At 31.6% G+C, this 20,705-nt stretch overlaps 2 protein-coding genes across 3 annotated transcripts in view; one reads left to right on the plus strand and one right to left on the minus strand.

Moving 5' to 3' along the window:
• Window positions 1–858, plus strand: part of LOC114312627 (uncharacterized) — a 50,916-nt gene extending 50,058 nt beyond the window's left edge. The window contains exons 14-15 of the mRNA XM_028258896.2: window positions 269–342; window positions 582–858. Coding sequence (XP_028114697.2) covers window positions 269–342; window positions 582–694 — 187 coding nt within the window. The 3' untranslated portion in view covers window positions 695–858. The remainder of the gene's footprint in view (window positions 1–268; window positions 343–581) is intronic.
• Window positions 859–1,817: 959 nt separating this feature from the next.
• On the minus strand, window positions 1,818–18,595 carry LOC114312609 (putative inactive cadmium/zinc-transporting ATPase HMA3). 2 transcript variants are annotated; one of them, XM_028258866.2, is made up of 10 exons: window positions 18,364–18,595; window positions 17,897–18,126; window positions 13,457–13,714; window positions 11,011–11,108; window positions 7,512–7,767; window positions 6,768–6,905; window positions 5,005–5,332; window positions 4,694–4,896; window positions 3,878–4,077; window positions 1,818–2,946 (listed from the first exon to the last, which is right to left on the minus strand). In XM_028258866.2, exons 2-10 carry the CDS (start codon window positions 18,105–18,107, stop codon window positions 1,936–1,938), a joined length of 2,703 nt encoding a protein of 900 aa, XP_028114667.2. In that variant the 5' UTR covers window positions 18,108–18,126; window positions 18,364–18,595; the 3' UTR covers window positions 1,818–1,935. The 2 variants fall into 2 exon arrangements, with proteins under 2 accessions (XP_028114667.2, XP_028114681.2); XM_028258880.2 differs by having other exon boundaries at window positions 17,897–18,123; window positions 18,364–18,446.
• Window positions 18,596–20,705: the final 2,110 nt, after the last annotated feature.

Raw genomic sequence — 20,705 nt, forward strand, 5'->3', positions numbered from 1 at the left:
GAAAAAAAAGAAAAAGAAAAAAAAGAAGGTTGTGGTACATGGGCATTAAATGATGAGGATCAGTAGAGCATTTGAAAACCGAATGGTGTTAATAGATTGATTAAATTAAGAGCCTGAATTGTCCACACGGTTCAATTAAAGTGATGTGATCTAGTTAATGCCTGTTGAAATGTAAACATTAGTTTTAGATTGAGGAAAGCGCTACACCTAAATATTTGGTTTTCGTAGGCTCAAGCTTTTAACTGATGCAGTGTATTATTTCTTGAAGGTTTGTCTTTGAAGGAATCGATGAAGGATCCCTGAATGGAGCTCTAGACCGTGCATTTTCTCGCTATCGAGAGAGTAAGTACAGCAGAGTTTTCATACCTTGCATTTCCCATCTTGTGTTTATTAAAATTTCAAGAAATTCCATAATTTTGCTTCACTATCATTTACATCATTGCCACTAAATTCAAACAGTTTGAGATGTTTCTTTCTTCTCTACATGGTCAAAGTCATTTTACATGGAAGCAAGCATGAGTATAGAATCACTGCGGCCACTTTTCTTTTAATTCTCATTTATTGTTGTTTTTGATACGCAGAACCAAATGAATGGAATGATGTCTCACAGAAGATTATGGAAATTGATAATAGCTGGAATAACACAGCTGGAAAATACCTTGATGTGTACAACTCTATCAGAGTAAGAGGGTAATAACCTTAGTAATTGTTTGGGATGTGCTATATAAGTATACTTTTTGACTTTTGGTTAAAAAAGTAGAGAAAAAAATATGTATATTTGAGATAATTTTTTGACTTTTTACGAAAAGATGTGTAATAAAATATTGTAGTAAAATCAAAATGGTAATTTTATCTTTACTTTTTGACTTTTTGATAGTTGAATTCAAAGGACAAAATAATAATTTTGCCTTAGTAGCTTCCCCCACAAGCTATCCTTGAATATTATAGATTTTTTAGCCTTTTTAGTAACTTTTTGACTTTTTTAATTTATCCCAAACAAGGCCTTAATCTTCATTGTCAATTGAAAGTAAATATACATTCTCTATTGAGATTCCCAGTGAAAGGATGTTGTGAGAAATAAATGTTAGTAAGAAGAAGAAACATAAAAAGAAAAAAGAAAAAGGAAAAAAAGAAGGTTGTATATAGGCAGACCTAGGACAGACCTAGTGCAGTATACCATGTTGTATGCAGCGACCAAGTGAAGGTTGTGTGTTGATTAATTGAGGGAAAATAAAATTAGATTTTTTTTTCTTCTTTATATTGTTATTTCAACCCTTTTTTTGCCTCTTGTTATTATTATTATTTATTTTATTATTATTTTTGGGATAAATCAAAGAAAGTGACCCGAAGGTTGGAATTACTTGTGATGACTGAGGACCAATAAAGATATGTTCAGTCAACAAATAAATAAGAAGTGAAAAGAGAATAAAATGGTTTTTTTTAGTAAAGGGAAGAGTTTGAAACCATTAAAGACCATTCACTATTCAGTCCCAGTTTGTAGTTCAAGTGGGCATGAGAGTGCACTTACATGTTAAAGTCAGGTCTCATGCTCAAGTCAATAGAGCGACTGCTCTAGTAATCTAACTCTACTAACAAATTAACATCCTAATTAATGTCAAGCATGATTCATTAGGTTAATTTTGTGACATGAAGTAGGCACATGTCCAATATATATATATCAATGCGGCCATTGGAAGATCCTATGAATTTGAATACCAAGATTGGATGTAACACTTTTTAGTTTTTATTTTTTATATTGTCTTAATGACAATCTCTTAATTTGTAGCTATAATAAAATTACTAATTGGGTACAGTTCTTGTTGACTATATCATTAATATATTTGCATCAAAATGTCCTATTTTCTTGAGAAAATTAACAATGGAGTTATAAAGTTCTTAAAAACTCCTTCAAAGTCCTAAATTTCCATGTACATTTTACTCAATGATAATCTTTGTTAATTCTCCTCCGAAAGTAGTAGCTCCAAAATGTCCATTCTTACAACAACATTCCTTCCTAAAACTATTGCAACACCCTCCAATTTGTCTCTTCTCCAAATTGAAACAAGTCTTAGTAGTAGCTTCACATCCCATGTGTTCATTCCCCGTTGAAATATCAATCGGTGGTGCATGAATGTCCGAGCAATTGTCTCCACCATGGTTTGAATCAAAATGGCCGTGTTCTGTATCAACAACATGGTTTTCCACAACATGGTTATGGTTGCAATGATTCAAGTGACAATGACCATTAGTTGTGGTCGTGTTTTGGCTAATTTCAAATGAACTGAGACTCAAATGGTTTTCTTGATCTGAGTGCTTTGCCTCTTTTTCCTGATCTCGATGTGCGCAACAGCCATGTACGTTCGTTGAGTTTGAGCTCGTTTTGTTGTCACACGTGTTTGAAGAACTATAGGGACCAGACTGATGACTCGGAGCATCTTTCTGGGAACAACAACTTGGAGGCTTGGACGTTGTTTGAGTTCTATTGTGAGAAGATTTGCAACACTTTTTTGTTACTATGTGCTTCTGTCTACCACGTAGAAGCAACATGCTGTTAAAGATGACAGCCAAACACGTCCCAACATCAGCGAGCACTGCAGCCCAAACAAGAGGATGACCCGCGAATGCCAACGCAAGTATAGCGGCTTTGGTTAGAATCGATAAAATCACATTCATGATTATTGTTCTTCGTGTTCTTCTTGCAAGACGGATGATTTTGGGTATCTTTTGAATGTCGTTTGACATGAGAATTACATTGCCTGTCTCCGTTGCAAGTGCAGAGCCTGAAATGCCCATTGAGATGCCGATATCAGCTGCAGCTAATGCAGGGGCATCGTTGAGGCCATCACCAACCATTGCTGTTGGAGCTTCTTTCTGAAATTGTTTTATGATTCTTGACTTGTCTTGAGGAAGAAGTTCTGAATGAACTACCTCCAAAGCACCCTCTAGCTGCAGATAAAAATAAAAATAAATTTTTTTAATAGGACCTTTTTAAGGGGAAAAAGAAAAAAGAAAAACAAAAAACTTGCAAGTTGTATGCTAAGAAGATAGGTTCACACGGAAAATTTTCAAAAAAAATGTCAGATATGTGTAAAATGTATAATTTTATATATTTATTAGGAAAAATTACTAGTAAATAGAAAGTGGGGCAAATATTTACAAAAAATGTGGGAATGTTTGTGGGGTGAAACTTTTGCTGTGTTTTTTAAGGGTTAATTACACTAAAACTTCCTTAACTATTAGCGAATATCGCTGTACTCCCCTCGTTATGAACTTATACATATTGACTATCAATTATGAAAATTGTATAAATACATCCCTCTTTAGGTGGTCTAGAAGAAGTCTGAAAGAGTTGAAAGTGATATATTTTTATAGTTGAGGGGGTCAAAATGTATGAATTCATTGAAGAGAGGAGTAAAGTGATATTCGTGAATAGTTGAGGGGGCTTTGGTGTAAATAACTCCTTTATATATATATATAGAAGAAATAGTTGTACCCCATTTGTTTGCAAATACTTTTGGTCAACAATCTTGATTTGTAATTATCTCTATTTACTCCACATATATATATATATATATATATATTTGGATAAGTAAATTTTACTACATATATGAAATATATGAGGATAAATAATTATTTATGTCATATATATATATATATAAATATGTACGTCAAAAATAATTTTTTTTTAAAATATCTAAAGGAGAACAAATATACATTATTCTTGTTTTATAATTGAATTTCAAATTATTTTATTTAAATTTGTAATGTGTTTTATGTGTGTCCAAATATTAAGAAGTGTCTGAGGAGTGATGTCCCGTGTCGTGTCTGATACCATCCCTTACCTTTCTTACAAAGTTAAAAACGGATGATTATTCACCTGATTTTGTGCAACTATAGCTGCCTCATGGCTATCTCCTGTAAGCATAGCAGTTTTGATGCCCATTGATTTGAGCTCCTTTATTGCTTCCTTAGCTCCAGTTCTACATACATCTGAGAGACTAAAAATTCCAGCAAGACTTCCTCCCAAGAATATGTAACCAATGGACTTTCCATCAGTATCACCTTCCAACCTTGGAACTGAAAAGTTCAAAAGATTAAGTGAGTTGGTTGAATAGGAAAAAGAAGAAGAAGAAAGAATAAATTACATCTATAGTCTTTAAAGTATGCATTTCGTATCATTTCGGTCCTTTCTCATTCATTAAAATTTTTAATTTGAGTCAATTTGGACCAATTTCAAACATACCATCTAAATAGTTAACGGAATGATAATGACATACACTTATCGCCCCTAAAGCTTTTAGTTTTGTCAGTTTGGTCCCCAAACATTGATGGAAAAGATGAAACATAAACTTTGAACGAGGGACAAAATTGATAAAATCAAAACTTTAGGGACCAAAATGAAACAAAATATATACTTTAAGGACCATAGTTGAAATTTACAATTATTCCATAACGATTTTAACGGCTATTTGGATTTGTACGATTATGATTCAAATTGAAAACTTTAGGGACAAAATTGATAATACGAAACGCATATTTTAGGAACGGCAAGTGGTTTTTTTATCCGCAGAAGAAATGATAAATATGTTTGGCAGCTTAGAAGATAAATTTGTTCCATTATCAAATTACCAGTTGCTTCTAGAGTAAAAATTGGTTTGATTTAGAAGATGATTTAGGTAGTAGGTTTTTTCACCTGTTGAACACCCTGCTCTCAAAGCCATTTTTAGATTTCCAACATACACATCTTTCCCATCAATTTTCCCGTGAATCCCTTCTCCTGGAAAATTTTCAAATTCTTCCACTTTTTCAGACATTGGTTCAACCGAATGGGACCGTCCATAGTCGATAAGTGCAGCTGCCATTGGATGACTTGACTTACTCTCTATGCTTGAAACCCTTCAAAATATTTTCTTGGATTATCAAGAGTAAAAAGTGTTTTGAAATTTTCCATCAGAATTTTATGATATTTGTCTTATATTAAAAAGAAAAATTAGATGCACTTACCAGTAAAGAAGTGTGTTTAGGCTAACATCATCAGACACAGATTGAAATTTAGTCACTAGGAATTCTCCTCTTGTTATCGTCCCTGTTTTGTCGAAAGTTATGATCTTTATTTTAGAGAGAGTTTCAAGATACTCTCCGCCTTTGATTAAAAGTCCTGATGTTGCAGCCTTCGAAAGGGCACAAAAAGTAGCAACCGGTGTTGAGAGTATAAGTGCACATGGACATGCGCTAACGAGAACTACCAATGCCAAGTGAAACCACTCGTTTTGATTTTGAAGCCTTAGAATGGCCGGAACCACTGCCAAACCAGCTGATATAGCCACAACCGCTGCATAACACACATTCCGGAAGGAAACGTGTAAAAGAGAAGAAGCAAAAGATGATCATAGACTAGAAAGTAGAAACATGAGTTATAGTAAAAAGTAAAGAGTTCTTACGAAAATAAAAGGTGAAATTAGTATAGACCGCGGTATTTTATAGCATTGTGATTGGTGGAAAAAGTAGGTAGGTGGGGTATTGTGTTGGGTGATTGGGGTAGGGTATATTAAATAATGATTAGTTAAGAAGTACGGACACGTGATATTCTAGGAATATTGAATAATTTCTCAAATAAGAGCTAAGTTGAATTTTCAGAACTTATTTTCTGATTTTTTTATATAAAAAAAGATAAATTATAAATACACCCCTTGAGATTTTATTAAAATACAAATCGCCCCTGTAGTTTTAAAAATTACATTCCACCCCCTAAGATTTCTAATTTCACAACAAATAATTCATTTTATTAATAAATCATCAAGTCAATTAATAGTTTTTAATGATGTTAAAAATATGTTTCAATTAATAATTTAGGTAATTTTATTATTGTAAAAATATGTTTCAATTAATAATTTAGGTAATTTTATTATTGTATAGGAGAGAAATTATGAATTTCATTTTTTTAGTTAATTCTGTTAAATAAAAAATTCTAATAAAGGGGTATTTGTAATTTTTTAAACTACATGAGACAATCTGTATTTTAAACAAATCTCAGGGGGTGTATTTGTAATTTACCAATATATATATATATATATATAAGTAGAACATGAGTTATAGTGAAAAGTAGAAAGCAGAAAGTAGAACATGGGTTATAATAGAAAGTAAAGTGTGTTTAGGAAAATAAGAACTTGGTTGAATTTTCCTAACTTGTTTTTTGATTTGTTTTTTTGAAAAATTAGAAAAATAAAACATGGGTTATAGCAAAGAGTGCTTAGGAAAGTAAGAACTTGGTTGAATTTTAATAACTAATTTTCTATAAATTTATTTATTTTTTATTTTTTATTTTTTTAAAACAAATTAGAAAGTAGAAGATGGGTTGTAGTAAAAAGTAAAGAGTTCTTAGAAAAATAAGAAACTTGGTTGAATGTTCTCTGTTGTTTTTGGAAAATTACAAAGTTGTTTAACATAAAAAGACATAAAAAATATAATTTTAAATTTTTAAAAATTATTTCAACTCTCAAAAAGAGAATCATCTAAAAATAATTAGATTTTGTGATTTTTACATTTCTTCACCAATTTTTTTTTTTTTAAAAAAAAAAAAACAAAATTTGAGAACTCAATCAAACAGAGACTTTCTACACTTGCAAGTTGCAAGTAATGTTCCACCAACTTTAAAAATGCAATTTTTTGTTAAGAAAGTAAGTGGAGCATTGTGGTATTCAAACAATCAAACAAATGCTATACTAAAGTATCCATTTTAAATCAAGTTTTTAATCAAATTGGCTCACCTGGTGTGTAGAACTTGGCACATTTGTCTATGAATCTTTGAGTTTTGGATTTGTTGTTTTGAGCTTCTTCTACTAGCTTTGCCATTCTAGCCACCACACATTCTTCTGCTAAAGCTGTAGTCCTAACACTGACATAACCTGAAAAAGGAACAAAATGTGTTATCACACATTCTCTTCATTAAATACTTTGTCTTCTTGGACCACAACATAGAGTAGCTGGACAAACAACACATCAATCACAGATCTAACCTAATTCTGATACCAAATTGAAAAGCCCAGTCTACACTTTTCCTTATCACTCAGATATTAAGGAGAGAGAAATTAGAGTCTTATAACCAGTACAGATAGGGCAACTCCCGGTGTTGTGGGACATATTTTAACATCCTCCTCCCTTTCATCCGTTCCACCACACCACTGACTACCTTCCTCATTCGTCCTCCCTCTTCCCTCCTTCTCAGACTCCCTTTTAACAGTCCTCTTCCCTGCCCATTCCCTTTCCCTATTCCATGCCCCCGTCGCCCATCCACATGCATATTTTCTATCTAAAAACCTAACAGCGGTCATCAATCAGACCTCATTGACACAAAATCTAAAATACATGGTTAAAATCGGACCAATTAAAATTACAGGGATTAAAATAACAAAACAAATAATGTATAAGGACTATCAGCGTAATTTCTCTAAAATTATATATACACATACACATATAAAACAGTGAAAGAACTAAGGAAATGTGTTACATACCATTGAGATTGATAGTACCAGCCCAAACAGTAGAATCATGTTGTTTGGAAACAGGAAATGATTCACCTGTTAATGTTTTCTCATCTACTTCACATTTCCCATCTACAACAATTCCATCAATGGGTATAATTTCACCAGCCTTAATAGCAAGGATTGTATTCACCTCAACTCCGTCAGCATCAACTTCTTCCCCAGTTTCAGCTATTACAGCTTTTTGAGGGACTATGTTCATCAATGATGACATCACAGCACTGGCCTGCACACACACACACACATATATATATATATATATTAAACTTATTGTCATAACGATGTATAATTAAGAAAAATGTTATTTCACCATAATTTGTGGATAAAATGTGTGCTTTCAGAATGATGTGACAGTATTAATAAATTATATTGATAATAACAACCCTTATGTTGTTAAATAGATGGACTCCTATAAGCTGCATAATCTTGTACAAACTTTCTATTTGTATACCACTACTCTGTAATTAATGTTTATAATATGACAAATTATATCGGTAATCTTTTTACTTTGGTCATTGTGTCACTTCGACCGTTGTAATTTCAACTCCCTTGATTTTCATCTTGACTGTGTAATTTATCTCAACATGATTTCATTGATTACATTCATTAGCGGTTTCTTTTAATGAAAAATGAGTACACAGCAGGCATGTGCTATGCTTTTCAGCAAAAAAAATTATCAACTTACTCAACTATGTGAGTTAAGCAACTCAGTGACAATTTTTTTGTTAATAAGTGTAATAGTGTAAATTTTAAATAAAAAGTTAAAATTGAGTCAATTGAAAGTGTAGAGGTCAAAATGACATAAGGAACAAAATGCAAAAACTATCGATATAATTTTGAGGGCTGATATTTACCCCCACCTAATTACTTTGGCCTACCCATTTCTTTAAACCCTCACTCAGCAAAATGAAACCCTTATATTTTTTCTTTAAACCCCCACCATAATACCTAACTATGCCCCCAAACCCAAACCAAACCCAACCCTAACCCCTTCCACTTCTCTCTTTAATTTGGATTCTATATTTGTTTTCTTTGTTTTCTTACTTTCAAATCAAGTATGAGTGATGTTAGGTTTTATTTTTGGCAATCCCGTTTGACAAAACTCCTTTCAGTTGTATTTATTTTCACACTTTTTATTTTAGTGAGACTATGAGTGTTTAGATGCGAATCCAACCCGAATTGTGCTTTTCAGAGAAGTTTGTGATGCTATTGCTTTCAAGATTGCCACTTCGCTGATTATGACGGGGATCGAGCAGTTTTGGTCGCCTGCAAAAGTACTGAGCTGTGTGATTTCGCGCTCGAGCGGGATTTCTGGCGCTCGAGCGGACCTCTGTGATATTTCGCGCATATTTTGCTGAAGCCTGCTCGAGCGGGCTGTTGGGCGCTTGAGCGGAGATCGCGGGACAGATTCTATAAGTTCGCGTGTTGGGTCAGATTTTAGGATTACTACTCCAGATCTTCTTTTTGGTTTCTAGGGTTTATATCTGGGGATACTTTGTGAGTTTTCTTTGATGTTTTATTGAGTATTCAACTCATGGTTTAAAGAGAGTACATCAAAGGTTGTGTTTTGTTCTACAAAAGAGAGAGTTGTTCTTCGGTGGATTCTGACGAATTCGAGCCTGAAGCTTTGGTGGATTCCGGGGTGGCTCATCGTAAAGACAATTCCGAGGTGAAGACGGGTTGGAAGAGGCACATAGAGGTTGGTTCAATTAGGCGTTGTGGATTCGCTAGGTAATTGAGAGTATACCTGTGTAATTCCTTTAAATCTTCTTAGTGGATTGTTCTTGTGGCTGTTGCCCGCGGTTTTTTTGATCATAGTTGGAGGTGTCCAATTGTGGTTTTTTTTACGTTAAATCGTTGTGTCTTTTTGTCTTGATTGTTTGATTGGGATTGTTATATTCTGCTTAAAATTGATACATAATCACAAATCAACATCTAGGGGATTTCTAGATTTTTCAAGTGAGAAATAGAGCAAAAGAAAAGACTCATCAACAATGGCCACCATTAAAACCTCTATCATAGGCTATGGTGAGTGATTTCTTGCATTCTTTCTCCCTTTTCTCTCTTTTCTTCTTCATTTTCTTTTGAAAACCTTATTTCATCTCTCTCTCTCTCGCTCTTTCTCTTTCACAATGAATTGGGAGGTCACGATGGCGGAGTGGGTTCGGCAACATAGTGCTCAACAAATCCTAAATGTTCGACAACACAGTGTTGAACGAATCTTGAATGTTCAGAAAGACAGTGCTGAACAAATCCTTTTAGTTCGATAACATAGTGCTGAATGGATTGATCTCTTTTCTCTAATTTAGATTTGCAATAGGAGATGGGGGTGCTTGTCGGTGGAGGTGATGGCTGATTGTGACGGAGAGAGTGGTGGTTGTGATGGTGAGGAGTGGTCAGAGATGATGGAGGCTGCAGTGATGAGGGATGGTTAGAGATGGTGGTATTGCTGGAGGTGATTAGGGTTAGGTTAGAATTTGGAACATTAGGTTTAGAATATTAGGAATGAGGGTAATAGTGGAATTTTCAATTGGGACAAAATTAGAATTAAAAAAAAAAAATGAATTAGGTTGGGGTTCAAAGAAGAAATGTAGGGATTAATAGCAATGCTCATAATTTTTCCCTATATAATATATTGAAATTGAGAAGCAATGTTAATTTAACAACAATGTATGTGTTGAATCGAATGTATGATTGTACAAGCACTTGAAAGAAGATCAATTTGTGAACAACAATGATTTTGGTTAATTCTACATATACCGGCTTTTGAGCATTAATAAGCATTAAAAATTAATGCTAGGCAATAATAATTAGGTAAATTTCAAATACACTCCCTAAGGTTTGATTAATACTAATCGCCACCTGTAGTTCTAAAAATTATATTCTACCCACTGAGGTTTTTAATTTCATAACAAATCGTCAATTTTAATAATGTTATAAATTTTTTTATATTAACAATTTTTAATAATGTTATAAATTTTTTTCAATTAATAATTTAGGTAATTTTATTATTGTATAGAAGAACAATTATGAATTTTTTTTTAGTTAATTCTGTTAAATAAAATTTTTTTAACAAGGGAGTATTTGTAATTTTTTAAATTATAGGAGACAATCTGTACTTTAAGTAAATCTCAGGAGTGTATTTATAATTTACCCTATTTTGTTCTATGAGACTTGGACTCAATAATCTTTAAAAAGCAAAGGACAACAACTTTTCATATTGTTAATTTCATGTATGCTTACCATGCCTCAAACACGAGAGAGAGAGAGCTTATTCTTTTGAAAAAGTTTGTGGCACACACTCAACCATTCAAAATTTTTTAGGTGAGAGTTTATATGGTGAAAATTAAATTTGTATAGTATGAGATTTATATTTAGAATAAATCTAAATTACAAAATAATAATTTTAAGTAATCTCTAAGTGATCTGAATTCATAGTATTACCCTATTATATTCTCTTTAAACATACCTTGTGACTTGCTCTTGACTCAAGCCATTGTGCAATAGTGAATAGAAAGACAACTGAGCCAGCTTCCCAATAATCATGTAGAGCAATGGACCCCATGACTACAAAATATCAGATAAAACATGTGAGAAATTGTTAGTTAAATGAATATTTTAGTAAAAGTATACATGTTCAAACATCATTAAATGTTTACATATTGTTTTTTTCGAAAATCAATCAAATTTAGCCTCTTATATTTTTAGTAAGATTGTTAATATACTTGGAATTATTCCTAAAAAGAAATATAACTTGCAATAGAATATAGTAAATTGGTTATTTTTGTGTGACAAATCACATGGTAATGTCGTGTAGAATTAATTTTGTCTTTGGATTTGGGTAGTTGGTTAGGTTGGTTAACTTAACTCAATCAGCTCATTCCATCCACTACAAGAAAATGCAGAAATGGTAACTAAAAAAATTATTTTCGTCGCTGAAAGTGCCATTTTCGGCGACTAAAATGGAATTAGAATTTAGTAGCCAAATGTATAGTTATTGGTGACTAAAAATCAATTTAGTCGCCGATTATATGGGTTTTACCGACTAAAGATTTTTTAGTAGCCAAAAGTGACGATTTTTGGCGACTAAAATAATTTAGTAGCCAAAAGTATAGGTTTTGGTGACTAAAAAACAATTTGGTTGCCGATTATATGTGTTTTGGCGACTAAAAACAGTTTGGTCGCTGAAAGTGAAGCTTGTTGGCTACTAAAAAAAATTTAGTAGCTAAAAACAGCCAATTGGCGACTAAAATTCAGTTTAGTAGCCAAAAGGGGACGTTTTTGGCGACAAAAACAGGTTTAGTCGCCAAAACTGTTTATTTTTAGGCGGAACTTATTTTTTTAGTGACTAAAAAATAATTAGTAGCCCAAAATTACAGTAATTTAGTCGCCAAAAGTGCCCTCAATTTTTTTTAGTGAATAATTTATTTTTTATATAAATTATATTGAATAAAAATAATTAATATTTATATATATAGTTTTATATTAATACGGGTCAATATACTATACAAATAATATATATTGCATATATATTCATGTGGTGTTGTAGTGGCATAGTGGAGGGAGTGTGTTGTTAAAGGTTTAGAATGTGGGACAGGTTGGTGGTTCGAATCTCAGAAAAAGCAAAAAAATTGGTAATTTTTTTTCTTTTCACGGAAGCACCTTTGGCGACTAAAATTATTAGTCGCCAAAAGTCTTTATTTTGGCGACTAAACGGTTTAGTCGGCGATTCAGTGAGTATTGGCGACTAAAGGATTAGTCGCTAAATGTATGATTTTCAAAAGTGTAAATCACTATTGGCGACTAAAACTTTGGTCGCTAAAGACCTATTTTTTGCCGACTAAAAAAGTTTTAGTCGCCAATACCTCCGGCGACCATGTATTCGCGACAAAAGCGGTGACTAAAAATTTTAGTCAGGGAAACTAAAAAGTCGACTTTTGGCGATTAAAAATAGACTTTTTTAGGCGCCAAAGGTGATTTTTCTTGTAGTGATCATCATCAAGCTTCATTATGTTACCCTTATACTCATGCTAGCATATTAGTTTCCATAAGAAGTCCATGATTTTGATTGATATTAGAAAGGCAAAAAATTCTTTTCAATGGTTCTTCAAAATGAATTTTTTTTTTTTAATAATTTTAATTTTAATTTTTTTTTTGGGTGTAAAATCTCCTTTTAATAAAACCTAAGTTTTTCAGATTTAGGAAAGTTGCGATCGATCCCCTAGGGAGAGCGCTAAACCAGAAAGAGGCAATTAATCTCCTCTACTTAGGGATCAATCTCGAAACTATAGATCCCTCTATTGAAGGGATTGATTGCTGATGTAGAGGGCTTAATTTTAGTATGAAGGCTTAGATGTCATTGAAATTTTCAGTAGCTAGCGATCGTTAGGTGATCAATCGCCAGGGTTGTCTTTCAGCAACAATTGATGAAACGATCAATCACTCTTAGTGCCGATTGATCGCTAGCACAAAATTCGCTAAATCCTTTCTGAACATGTTTTCTTACCCTCTTTGACATAATCCCTTAGACCCAAATCATTGTATTTACATAGTCATTTCTAAAATCAGGGTGGCAGACGTCCCTACTAGCCATCCTCTCAATCCATCGTCACCAATAGGGCTAGCCCATTGGCCATAACTCATGCATTTCATTAAGTCGTTGGTGATTCGAATTCTTTGCTTGTGTGTGAATCTTATTTCATATATGCTTGTTTAGAGTTTTTCTATCACACTTTTGAAATTTCTTAATATTTATAACGTATTATTTTTAATCATCATTATAATTATTATAGTAATCGATTGGGTTTCATCATAATATAAAATAAAAAACTAGTTTAATGTTATTTAAAAAAAATTAAAAGTTGATACCATAAAAAATTGCTAGTAAAAATGAAGTGAACAAGTGTAAAAATTACCTGCAATAAGGGCTAAAATGTTAGTGTCAAGTGTGAAATTCCGGATGGCAGCAAGTCCTTTCAGAAAAATAGGACAAATACCAATAACGACAGCACCAACAGCCAGCCATTGAAAGGGCCGACAGAAGTACTTTAGAAAGGATAACAAAAGCAATACACCACAAGCCATTGCATATGGGCTTGGCCATTTTTTCTGATAATTTGTCTTTCCATAAACTCTCACGTTTGCTTCTAGTCTTGCTTGATTTAATGCCTTAGCTGCAATAAAACAAATAAATAAATAGAACTGAATAAAAATTATATATTCATGGATAAATTACAATTACACTTTTTGAGATTTTTTTAAAATATAAATTGTTTCCTATAGTTTTAAAAATTACATTTCACCTTTTAAGTTTCTAATTGTATAACAAATGACCTCTTTTATTAATAAATCATCAATCTAATTAACAACTTTTAATTATGTCAGAAATATATTTTAATTAAGAATTCTGATAATTTTATTGTTGTATAAGAGAGTAGTTATAAATTTTATTTTTTTGTTAACTCTGTTAAATAAAAAAAAAATCATGATAAAGAAATATTTGTAATTTTCAAAACTATAGAAGGTAATCTGTATTTTATGCGAACATCAACGAGTGTATTTGGATTTTACTCTAAAAATTATATTCTAAGGTAAATTACAATTACATCCCCTGAGGCTTTATTAAAATATAGATTTTCTTCTATAGTTTTAAAAATTACAAATTTCCATTGTCAGAATTTTTTTATTTATTATAGAAAGATTGAGATTTCTAACTACTCTTTTATATAACAATAAAACTATCAGAATTACTAATTGAAATATATTTGTGATATTATTAAAATTTGTTAATTAACTTACTAATTTATTAATAAAATTAGTCATTTGTTAAGCAATTAAAAAGTTGAAGGGGTATGATATAATTTTTAAAAATATTGAGAATAATATGTATTTTAAACAAATTTTAAGTGATGCGTTTGTAATTTTCTCAAAATTTTCTATAAAGGCCCACAAAGAAAAAGTTATAATCAACATAATCAATTAATTAGGGGTTGTTTGAGATGACTTAAATAAGTGTACTTTTTATTTTTTTTATAAAAAGATATGCAGAAAAGTAGAGAGATAATATGATAAAAAAAATAAAAAAATAAATTATTTAAAGTATACCAAACTTGACCTTAGTTAGACGCTTTTCTCAAAAGATAAAGGAAACAAGATAATAATAAAAGGTAGAGCCAAGGGCACTTTGATCAACAACATAAAAAAGTAGTTTGTGATTTTCAATCACTGTCAAGAGATAATTTAGATATGTTTCTTTATTCAGAATTATTATTGCAAGAAAAGCTAATGGCTTATATGGAATCACCTTATAAAAAAGTCATTTTTTTCTTCTTTCAAATTTTGTCTTTACTGATTTTTTTTCAAAATTATGTTAATTTTTTTTAAAAACTTTTTAGGTCCACCTTGTGTAGACAAATTTAAAAGATATTTAATTTTTTTAAAAGAAAATTCACTAAAGACAAAAAAAGAAGCTAAAAAAATTATTTTTTTTTGGCTTTTCTTTTGTTCTTTCAATACTTTTAATTTAAATTTATTTATTTATTTATTATTATTATTATTATTATTTTTTATAGTTTTCGAAAATGTGTAATCAAGTAGAACACAAAAGTATAAGATTTCTTGAATTTCTTAAAAAAAGAAAAGAAAAAAATCATTTAAAAAATGGAAAATGAGTGGGAGAACTAATTAGTGCTACCACTAATGATGTGTCAGTAGGCCCCACCATGAATGATTTAATGTTTTGGCCTTGGTGTTGTATTTTTTTTTTTATTGAGTGCCATGTCATTAGTGATAATTTTAGAGTTCCAAAATTAATGCTCTCTATCAAAAAAATCTCAACTCAAAAGCCTAATGAGTTGGTTTGCAGGTTCCCAAATATAATAAAATCCTCCTCCACCTTTTCTTAACCTAACAATTCTTCCTTATCATGAAAGCATTTCCTTAACTAATACTCGTAAAAAATTGAACCACTTCTTTTAAAAAAAAAACAAGGAAAAGAAAAATAAAAATGTTAAAGATCCCAAAAGTTTTGTCAAAACTTTTACTAAATATTTTACATGAGTGTGAGACTTATATCATGTGACTTCTATGTGGACCCCACACCTATGTGAGACATTTGGTAAAATTTTAATAAAACTTTTGAGATTTTTAATATTACTCAAAGAGGCTCTAGTGAGGAGGTCAGTGCCATGTGATTTTGCTATAGAAAAATGATTCAGACCTCTAAAAAAAGACCATTAATGGAGCTCTAATTTGTGTTTTTCTTCCCCTTCTTTTGTCTTTTACTTCACTTTTTTTTTTTTTTTTTTTATTACTTGACAGCTCACTAGAGCTGTACGGCTGCACCTCTAATTAGAGGTCTGCAGCAGCGTTGTTTTGCTATATCAATTAAATTGGTAAGTGATATAGCAACATAATTTAAAAAAAAAAATTATTATTGTCTCATAATTTTCAAAAATCTCACAATTATATCAATGTGATTGAAAATTTTTGTAATAAAAATTATGTTTGTGGATCATTTTAAACTCATGTCGAACTTTCACAGTACGTTAAATGAATATTGTGAAATTTTGGTATTTGGTGAGATATTGAAGCACTTATTTCGAGCTTGCGATCCTCTCTTTAAAATATTTCATATTTTCCTGTTTTATTGCATTTTCAGCCAAATAATCATATGTCAAAATCCTTATATTTTGAGTTTTTGAGCACATGATTAGGAACAAAATATCAAAAAAATTGTGGAGTCAATTATGTAATAATAAGTCACCAATCACAAAAAAAAAAAAAAAAACGTAATATGTCATTATTATATATAATTGCCAACCGAAACTTATAGTTAGTTTATTTTTAGAAATAATCATTATAAAATAATAAAAGCAAATAATTACTATTATGTTCCAAATAATATATATACATATAAAAATGGGTAATATATTATAATCACTAAAGCAAACTAACGCCCACTAGTCATGAAATGAGCCCAACTTTTTTCTAACTTTACGTTTGTGGAAGCACAAATAGTGTGCCATATATAATTTTAGTCTCAATAATGTTGTGATTGTAAAATTATTTTATTACATTTTATTTGTTATACAACTGTCACTTTATGTTACATGGAATCTTCAAATTAAATCAAATACCCGTGTCGGACACCCGACACTCGGACAAGGGTATGGAATATGTGTTGGATACTTTTCAACGGATACTTCATATATAATTGTATATAACACTATTATTATATGTATATATTGTTATATAATTGCTATAAATGTCATTTTGACACTATAAATTAAATATAATACTATTTTATCTCACATATTAGATTAAAAATATAAAAATATGACATTTTTTTGCCGAGTCCGCGTATCCTTAAATTTATGATTTGATGAGTCCGACCTCTAGATACATACCCGCACCCGACACCCGTACCCGAGTCCATGTAACATAGCTGTCACTAATGCATTGGTATAGAAGATGATTGGTGAGACGATTAAACCAATACAATTGTGACAGATAAGATGAAACTAAAAAATTATGACACAAATAAAATATTATAAAAATAATAGGTATTAAAGATTCTTTAATATATCATAACCAATATTTGCAATGGGTGGTGTGTGGCACGTGAGTCGCAAGATCATCAACCTTGGTGAAATCTTTATAAAAAAAAGAAAAAAAAAAGAAAGAAAAGAAAAGAAAAGGAAAAAGACAAAAGGAAGAACATTATAAAAATGCTAAACGCACATAAAAAAAAAAAAAGAAAATTACATACAAAATGTATTGTATCATTGAAATTCGTTCAGAGTCATACTTAAGAAATAAATCTCAACCACAGTATATGCATTTTCTCTCTTTTTTTTTGTTTTTTTTTTGTTGCACCTAATATTATTAAGAACATTATGTTAATACATAAATAAATAAAAAGAAATGGTTTGTTGTAGCCATATAAAGAAAAAAAAAAAGATGGAAAAACAAAAATATAGTTCACGATCAACTGAGACATTCATTATTCTTTAGAGAGAGAGATTTTAAACGAAGAAAATTCGAAGAAGCAAACGAAGAAACAAGAAGAGAAGAAATCTAAGAGCAAAAACTTTTTAAATGAATTAAATGTGTTTTAGGTGAAAGAATGTGAATGTTTTTTAGAAGTTTAAATTTAAATTGTACTAAAAGTTTCGTTTTCGCTGATTAGTATCTTGCTAACTAGTTTTATAGGCGAGTAAGTTATTGGATTTTTCTTACTAATGGATGTTTGGTTTTGTTCTCCTTCATATATTCTAATATATATTTTTATAATATTTTTTTTTGCCAATAAATTTTTTTTTAAAAAAAAGAAGGTATTGGGTTAATAATAATACCAATATGAAGTTCAGAGATTAGGAGGTTGTCATGGACAACAATGACAGTTTTTGATGGAACAATGACTGAGACATCCTTGACTCCCTCTAGAGGCTTGAGAATCTTCTCTATCAATGAAACCTCTGAAGAACAGCACAATCCAAGCACATCAAAGTAGCTTTTCTGAAACTTTTTATTTCCTTTACTCTTCTCACTCCCACCCATTTTCATCTCTCACTCTCTTCTTCTACTACACATGTAAACAAACAAACAAACATCCACAACATCATCATCATATTAGGTCATTTTCATTTCAAGAAAATCAAGAAAATGAAATTATCAGATGTATAATCCAATCTTGCAAAAAAACCCACAAAACAATAAAAAGAAGTCATGCTCATTGTGTGTGTGTGTGTGTGTGTGAGAGAGAGAGAGAGAGAGAGAGAGAGAGAGAGAGAGAGGGAGAGAGAGAGAGAGTTGAGCCTACCTGAAAGTGTTTTGAGGGATGGGTATGAACTAATGAAGAAGATGGGGATGAGGCTTTAAAAAGGCAAAGAATGAGGAGGGTGGTTTGTGAAGGGAATGAAAAAAAGTGTGTATTATGGAAATCAAAAAGATTTTTGGAGGCTAGCTAGCAGCTATGGATTTTTTTTATTTTCTTTAAAAGAATAATTGTTTTTTCTTTTCATGAGGAGACAATGTTAAATGGGCATCAGTTTATAGAACAGAATTGGAATCCGCATGTTAAAACCACATATGCTTTCTACTTAATGAGAATCTATCCCCAGTAATGTCTCCAAATAATTATAATAAATCATTCATAATATTAATAAATAACAACAATATATATATATATATATAATTTTTTTTATTAATTCTAATTACTTGTCCAAAAGAATAACATATGCAGATATATATTTACAAGCCTAATCCTAAATTTATAGCATATGTCACTTAATAGATAAATGAATTGAAAAGTAAACAAATAAGATAATACCCTAATGGCTAAAATTTTCCAAGATAATACTTGGTCAAAAAAAAAAGGATTTAAATCCAATACCATTAAAGCCCTAGGATTGTACAAATTAAATAAAACAATTAACAAAACGACAATGATAGGTAGCTCAAATTTTTGTGGCTCAAATGGCTCAAATCTGTCAAAACGACGTCGTTTTGACAGATTTTGAGTGTAAAACGACGTCGTTTTGACAGATTTGAGCCATTTGAGCCACAAAAATTTGAGCTACCAAACATTTTCCTTAACAAAAAAAGAAGCTTTCAATTCCAAGTTCCTCCCAAGCTATATCCTTAGCGGAGACATATCATCAGTACTTGAAAATGTTTTTCTTATATATGGTGAGCCAAAATCTAATAGAAATACTCTAACACAGTTTATGAATCTTAATAAAGATAAAAGGTGAATGCATATGCAATACTCATGTCAAAAACATTTTATATCTCCTTTCAAAACCATGTAATTCAAAGTCTATAACACAATTCAAGAAATCATTTGCTTTATAATAGAAAACAGGACTGTGAATACAACTTTGGGAATCCCTAGATACATGCCTACAAGCAGGTTATACAAGCACTATTAATTTTTTATTTTTACTGATATTAACCGGAAAGCTCGACACCTAACCACGCGGGTTTCTGAACTTTCACCAAAGACACAAAGGTTAACATTAGGGCTGGGCATAGGGTCATCCGACCCGCCCAAACCGCCCTACCCGACCCTACCCGCACAGTTATGGGCGGTTTCGCAAACATATTAGGGTCGGGTGCGGTTTGAAATATTACAAATTTTCGGGTTGCGGGCGGGTTGCGGGTTTGAACCGCACCCGCCACAACCCGCCCGCACAGAATAAATTTTTTTTTTTCCCTAAAAAATCTGGACCGTTCATTATTTTTGTTGCCTAACCAAACAAAACCCTAAACCTAATATCATCAAACTCACTACAGAAGCAGCTCTCTCTATCTCATCTCTCTCTCTCTCTCTCTCGTTCTTCTATCTCTCTCTCTGTGGCGATGGCGACGGCAACAACTGGTTTCCACCGATTTCCACCGATCGACGTCTCGTTCTTCCATCTCTCTTTCTCTGTGGCGACGGCGACGGCGTCCACTGATTTCCATCGATTGACGTCTCGTTCTTCCATCTCTCTCTCTGTGGCGATAGCGATGGTGGCCACTGATTTCCACTGATCGACTCTCACTCTCTCTCTCCGGCAACTCTCAGGTATGCTTCTGTCTGTCTGTCTCTCTCTCTCTCTCTTCCCGATCTCTAAATTTTCTTTTTTATGTCAGATCTGTTTGTGTCCTCAATCCTTTATCAAGATTTTATAAATCTGTTTTGATATTTGAATCTGTTATGAATTTGTTATGAATCTGTTTTGATATTTGAATATGTTTTGAATCAGTTATGAATAGGGGGGGTAATGCTTCTGTTTTTCATAGTATCATGTTTTGTCTGATTTATGGGTTTTAGGTTTATTTGCTTATTTATTTATTAAGGATTTGGGGGTTTTTGGGCTTTTGAATGATTTGTCTGCTTTTGGATTTGTGAATTTTAGGTGTTTGTTTAAAGTCCTCAAAGGATGTTGGTTGTGGTGGCCTTGTTGAAATGAATTATGAAAGCCTCCAATTTTGAATTATAAGCGTGTGTGTTTTTACTGCATTCTAGTAAAACTTACAAGTACTAAACTTGGATCAAATTTTGACAACTTGTGTGATAAAAAAGTAACTGATTCTGCTTGAATATTTTAACTTTTGTTTGAATCTGCTTGATTCTGCTTCAATCTGAAATCTGAATTTGTTTTGTTTGATCTTAGT

This window comes from Camellia sinensis, chromosome 4 (assembly GCF_055761805.1).
Source record: "Camellia sinensis isolate YWXY chromosome 4, ASM5576180v1, whole genome shotgun sequence".
In the NCBI taxonomy this organism is placed as follows: domain Eukaryota; kingdom Viridiplantae; phylum Streptophyta; class Magnoliopsida; order Ericales; family Theaceae; genus Camellia; species Camellia sinensis.